This window comes from Myotis brandtii, unplaced genomic scaffold (assembly GCF_000412655.1).
Source record: "Myotis brandtii unplaced genomic scaffold, ASM41265v1 scaffold892, whole genome shotgun sequence".
In the NCBI taxonomy this organism is placed as follows: Eukaryota; Metazoa; Chordata; class Mammalia; order Chiroptera; family Vespertilionidae; genus Myotis; species Myotis brandtii.
Window position 1 is genome coordinate 168227 of NW_005371656.1, and position 7030 is coordinate 175256.

General features: G+C 38.4%; 1 protein-coding gene across 1 annotated transcript; it reads right to left on the reverse strand.

Moving 5' to 3' along the window:
- Positions 1-2721: 2721 nt before the first annotated feature.
- LOC102262681 (olfactory receptor 1019-like) lies at positions 2722-4080 on the reverse strand. Its single transcript, XM_005885111.1, has 2 exons — positions 3674-4080; positions 2722-3259 (listed from the first exon to the last, which is right to left on the reverse strand). Exons 1-2 carry the CDS (start codon positions 4078-4080, stop codon positions 2722-2724), a joined length of 945 nt encoding a protein of 314 aa, XP_005885173.1.
- Positions 4081-7030: the final 2950 nt, after the last annotated feature.

A 7030-nucleotide genomic window follows, 5' to 3' on the forward strand; every position in this document is an offset into this window, starting at 1 on the left:
AAAATAAAAAAAATGAATTTTTTGGGGATGAATATCCCATGGCTCAATTTTGTAGGGGACAGTCATTCATTTATTCAATAAATGTTTTAAAATGTCATGTGCAAGCTGAACATTATAAATAGCAAAGTAGAAATATTGTGAACAGGCAGAAAAGGGACTTGCATTTGTGGACTATGAGTTGGAGCAGCAGCCTTTTAAATTTTCTTATCCATTTTTTACTACTTATATATTTCTGTGATGATGGAATATTTATAAGCTAATCCTGGTACATAGGAAGGATACAAACATACCTCTTATTATCCACTAATACTGTATTCTACCTGAGCAAATTTATCAAACTCATTACCAAAATTGAATCATAATAAGAATAATTTGAATTGACATAGGTGGAGAGGTTATGATATTCACTGGGGCATACCCATGAACAGAGAAAAGGTGTATAAAAAGAACTTTTTGAAAATGAATTTATTAATACTCTCTCTAGTTTGGAAAGCAGATTAAGGTCAATAATGACTACTCTGTACATTTTATTTAGGCATAATAATAATTAATGAGTACTCCAAAAACCTGAAATTGTATAATGTTTTCCATAACTGGATTAACAGCTAATCAATAATAGTATAAACCTCATGTACAATTACCTTAAGTTATTAAAATAGATTTTAGCATCTCTTAACATCCAACCACTAAGTAATGACTACTATTAAAATTGTGTTCAGAATACAGTTTCAATTTATTTCACAGATACACAGAAAACCAATTTAAGTCATTGCAAATATAATAGCAATGTAAATAATATTTGTTCTTTGTTTTATTTCATTGAACATAAATTTTTGTTAATAACTCTGGGCATTTCATTTCTTTTTAAAAAAATTAATTAGCATAATTCCATGAACATGTAAAGGGAGATAAAATTCTCTTCTAGTAGCCATTAGAGATGGTCAAGGTCCCATATCCCCAACTTCATTCATGCAGTTTCTGTATAGGTTTCAAGAACATGAATCTGTTCTCCAAAGTGAGGACTGGAAGGAAAAGCCACAGTCTGATGTCAAGACTATGAAGTGCAATATAATCTAGAGTTGCTTCCTTGACTGGTGTGGCTCAGTTGGTTGGAACATAGTCCTGTGCACCAGAAGGTTGCAGGTTTAATTTCCCATCAGGGCACACACATAGGTTGTGGGTTCCTTCTTGGTCAGAGTGCCTATGGGAGGCAACCAATCGATGTATCTCTCTCACATCGATGTTCCTCTCTCTTTCTCTCTCCCCGTCTTTAAAATCAATTAAAAATTAAAAAAATTAATCTAGAACTGCTGATCCTGCTGATCCCTGTGACAGAATGTTTAAAAATGAAAGATCCAAGAAGTTCTCTACATCAAATGATCCTGGTCTCTGACACTTACATAGCTTAGGCCACAAGAAAAAGTACAGGTGGATTTTGTGTAAGATGAACATACAAAAATAAAATAAAACAAAGAAAGTTTTTTTTTCTTCTTCATTGATAAAGGCTCCTTTTTATATCAGTCTTGCAGGGGAACACACATTCATTTGATCAATAATTTTTAATTGCATTTATTAGGTTGACATTGGTTAATAAAATACAGGTTTCAGGTATACAATTCTATAAAACATCATCTGTATATTGTATCGTGTGCTTACCACCCCAAGTTAAGTCTCTTTCCATCACCATTTATCTCCCCTTTACCTTCTCCTCCGGCCCTCCACCCGCCTTCCCTCTGGTAATCACAGCACTGTTGTCTATGTCCAGGAGCCTTTCTTTTTTTTCTTTTGCTTAATCCCTCACCCTTCTGATCTAGCCCCCAACTTTCTCCCCTCTGACAGCTGTCAGTCTTCTCTGTATCCATGAGTCTGTGTCCATTAGTTTATTTTGTTCTCTAGATTCCACATATAAGTGAAACCATATGGTACTTGCCTTTCTTTGATTGGCTTTATTTCACATAGCATAATAATCTTCAGGTCCATCTATGCTGTTGCAGAAGGTAAGACTGCTTTTTTTTGTGTCTGAGTAGTATTACATTGTGTAAATGTACCACCACTTTTTTATCCACTCATCTACTGATGGGCACTTGGGCTGCTTCCAAGTCTTGGCTATTGTAAATATTGCTGCTATGAATGTTTTTGAATGGTATCCTGAAAGTGAGCATTGTAAATAGAAAAGTAGAAATAATGGCGAACAAGACATGAAAAGGCCTTGTATTTATGGAACTTAGAGTTAGGCAGGAGGATTTAAATTTATTCTTATTATTTACTACTTATTACTTTTAGGTGTTATGATGTAAAACTTATAGTATGATGCTAGTACATAGAAAGAAGCCAAAAATGAGCTAAATTAAGCCACCAAAACTCCCTTCTGGTTAAGCAAGTTTATTAAACTCATTTTTTAAAAATGGAACTTTAAGGAGGATAAATTCATTGAGATGGGGGGGAGACGTGACTATGCCTGTATCTCTCTGGGACATACCCATGAATAGAGAAAGTGGTATAAAAATACCCTCTTTGCAAAACAATATAATGAAACAATTGCTACTCTACCTTAGTTTGAAAAGATTAAGATTAAGAGTGAGTGTTTCCTATACTTAATTTAAGCACAAAGATAAAGAACTATCCAGAATTGTACTAGTGAGACTACAGGACACTTGTCAAAGTACCTGAACTTGAGCTCTCAACATCTCTAAATAAAAAATACTTTGAGTTAACATGCTTTCACCCAGAACATAACTTAGTGCCTAGTGCTTTCCTCAGGGCACCTTTCACATCCTTATTCCTTAAACTGTAGATCAGTGGGTTTAACATGGGGATGATAACTGTGTAAAAAACAGAAGCCACTTTGTCCGTGTCCAAGGAGTAACTGGAGTTGGGTCTGAAATACATGAACAAGAGCGTACCAAAAAATACCCCCACAGCGGTTGTTAGGTGGGCACAGGTAGAGAAGGCTTTGCGTCTGCCCTCTGCTGAGTTCATTCTAAGGATGGTGGTTATGATGTAGCTGTAGGAGAGGAGGACAGTGATGATGCTGGACCCCACAACACAGCTACAGGAAATGGTCAACACTATTTCAATGATGGTTGTATCTGAGGAGGAGAGGGCTAGTAAGGGTGGGATGTCACAGAAAAAGTGATTGATGACATTGGAATTGCACAATGATAATGGAAAAGTGCAAGAGGTGAAGATGGTCATATCCATCAAACCTGCAACGTAGGCAGTGGCCACGAGCCGGAGGCACACCCTCCTGGACATGGCACTTGTATAAAGAAGTGGATTACAGATGGCTACGTAACGGTCATATGCCATGACAGACAGCATGACACATTCCACAGCTGCAAAGAACCCGAAAAGAAACATCTGAAGAAAGCACAAATTGTATGGAATCCTTTTTTGCTCAGATAAGAAATCAGCCAGCATCTTGGGAGCGACAGTGGAGGAGTAGCAGACATCACAGAAAGACAGGTTGCTCAGGAAATAATACATGGGCGTGTGGAGTCTGGGGTCCATGTTGATCAGCAGGATCATCATCCCTAGATTGATCACGGTGATGCCATAAACCAGCAGGAAGAGCACAAAGAGCCCCTGCTGCACATCCTGTCTGCCAGAAAGTCCTAGGAGGAGTAAGTCAGCGTAGGCAGTGGCCACGAGCCGGAGGCACACCCTCCTGGACATGGCACTTGTATAAAGAAGTGGATTACAGATGGCTACGTAACGGTCATATGCCATGACAGACAGCATGACACATTCCACAGCTGCAAAGAACCCGAAAAGAAACATCTGAAGAAAGCACAAATTGTATGGAATCCTTTTTTGCTCAGATAAGAAATCAGCCAGCATCTTGGGAGCGACAGTGGAGGAGTAGCAGACATCACAGAAAGACAGGTTGCTCAGGAAATAATACATGGGCGTGTGGAGTCTGGGGTCCATGTTGATCAGCAGGATCATCCCTAGATTGGCGATCACGGTGATGCCATAAACCAGCAGGAAGAGCACAAAGAGCCCCTGCTGCACATCCTGTCTGCCAGAAAGTCCTAGGAGTATGAAGTCAGCAAACACAGTGCAGTTCTCAGCAGCCATCACTCAGGTCTGGAAACCCCTGGCTGTGGAGGATCGAAATGGATGTGGAGAGTTAACATCATCTATCTTAATGGTTAAGTGGCTGATTCTTTCTATTATTTAGCAATTAGAAAAAGAAGTAAACAATGCTAGGACTTCATGAGGAAATCTGACTCTTTGGAAGTATATGCAATCTAACATAAATCAGTAAATGGTAATGATAATATCTCTTACATTTCTGTAGCACTTCAAAGCGAGTTTGTGGCACGCTTTTATGTTTAATCATGCTATTTCCATACTAACCTAACTAGTATTATGGTAGTTTTTGTTAATCCTGTGTTATAGATTAAGAAATTGATGTTTTCATATTGGAGACAATAGTTTGTAACGTAATTGGTTCAGTTATCCACAACTTCTGACAAGATTGTGGCTGTTTTTCAGCATTATACCCTTTAATGGAGAAACATAGTTAAGTGAGAGGTACAAATATGAATATATTGCTTTATTTTCCCCTCATCATTTACTTGTGGGGAAGGCAAAGATATGGTGGACTTCTGGATATAGCATTGTCCCATGTCTCAATGACCAGGGATGGAGATGATCTGTGATTCAGGACCCAGTGGAGCAGGGAAGGTGGTGGTTGCTGGAGAAGATGCTGGAAGGGTCTCCATGAGTGATCCTTAGAGTGGTATGTGCCAGGGCTAACCTTGCTCCCTCGACAGCTTCTGTTCAGCAGAGATTGTAATGAATGTTTGGGACTTGACCATAGACATGCTGGTAGCAAGGGTGACAGAGACATAAGAAAGGCCTGATGTATTTCTATGTGAGTTACTTTCCTCTAATCAACTCAAGTCCACATGATCTATTCACCAACAGAACAGATGTGTCAGACACATGATAACAGTCCTTATATGTCCATAGTCTGATAACCTCAGAGAGAAATCATGTCTGAACTGTGCCACCATTTCTCTAAAAATTGAAATATTTCTTATTGTTTTCTTTGATCCCTAATTTTCTTGAATATCTATGAAATATGCCTCTCTTTGCTTTAAAAGAATTGTTCATGGGGAGGCTAATTGAATTCTACATCCTACGGTTATATTTTGTCCAATCAATTATGTTATATATAATGTCACACATGACCACTCCTGTTCTGTGAAAATATAATGAAAGTGGAGTTGAAGGTAGAAGAACAGAACAGGAAAATCTGAATAATGATCACATTCAGTTCTCCAAACCCTTGGTGTAAACTCCTTTTGATATCTGCCCCTGGTTGAAAGGACATGGGACAATGTTATATCCAGAAGTCCACCATATCTCTGCCTACCCCACAAGTAAATGATGAGGGGAAAATAAAGCAATATATTCATTATTTGTACTCTCACTTAACTATGTTTCTCTATTAAAGGATATAATAATACTGAAAAACAGCAGGAATCTTGTCAGAAATTGTGGATAACTGAACCAACTTGTCAGAAGTTGTGGATAACTGCACCCATCTTTTAAAAAAATGCTTTCCTTAAAAAAAAAAAGAAAATATTTTTTTAAAATATAAAAAGTACAGCTAAGAGATTAAAACTAAAAAACTCCTGCCCCCTCCATAATCCATACTTGCATTTCATTGTATTCCCTGCCATTTGTGAATATGCCTTTAAAATAGACTGATAAATCCATCAAAATAAAAGTAATCAAAGTAAAAGTCTGTGTAATATTTCACACCCTCTTTAGGTTTTATGCCATGATTTCAGTCAATAAAGATAAAAAACAAAAGAAATATAAAATATAAATTAGAAAAACAACAAGAAATGGCCGCACCTGTCTCAGAACACCAGCTTCTCTGTCCCATCTGGTCTGCGTGCAGGAGGGCTCAGCACTGTCTCCTCGATGACCTGGGTTATATCACCATCTCGGTGTCTCGTCACTGGGTGTTGAACACGTCGTCTCTCAGGAATGAGTGCCGGATATAATTATAGGTTTTATCATCTGTTATTTCCTACAGGCTGGGTGACTGAGAAAGAAATACAGCCCTTTAAAAAAAAGTATGTTAGGTGGTTTAAAAAGCCACCTAAATAATTTCCACCAGGTAAACTCAAGGAAGTGCTGTATGTGTGGGACCCAAGAGCTTAGCTGCCAGTCTCTGCTTCTCTGGAGTATATTTGGAGGAGGTGGGGTCATCCTTGGTCCCCTTCTGATTCCCTTCCATACTTTCTTAGCCCTCAGGTGCTCCCTCTCCAGGGATGGCAATTTCCTCAGGCCACTCTTCCTTTAGGCAGGATCTGCTTTACCTTTATAAACATGGAAGCCCTCTAGACATGTAGTCTAACTCCCAGTCCCCATTAGATTTGGAGCCTGGGTAGTAGCAATATATTCCTGAAAATTGGATAATTTCAATTCCTTCCCAATGGGTTTGTGTTCTAATAGAAAGACTTTCTTTAACTGTGGGTGAGGGGGAAGAGTTAAGGTAGAATTTAAGGCCTCAGAGACAAACAAGGGAGAAAAATATCCTGTACCTACATGGTTTTCCTGATATCACTGGTGCCCCGAAATGTAATACTGCATAGATGACTGTCTACTTATAATCTTCTTCTTCCAGATAATGATTGCCTGCCCCTGAGACATGGACCATTATCACATAAGTTCAGAGCATGACAATGCTACCAAGGACAACCAGGTTTTATAAGGCTTTCTGTTGCAGGAAATAGGAAAAGTAGGGACTGTGGGTTTGATAACACATCTCATATATGAGTAAGGTAGTACCTTCTGGTAATAAAAATTAATCACTTAATGGAATATTCTATGGAAGTTGCATGCTTTATTAATTTTACAAGAATATTTTGAAAACATGTGTATATGAAACTATTAGAGATTTAAAAATTAATAATGAAATCCTGCAGTTGTCTATGACATTATAGTAAACTAGAGGCCCAGTGCATGAATTCATGCCCGGGTGGGGTCCGGCCAGCCCGCCCCA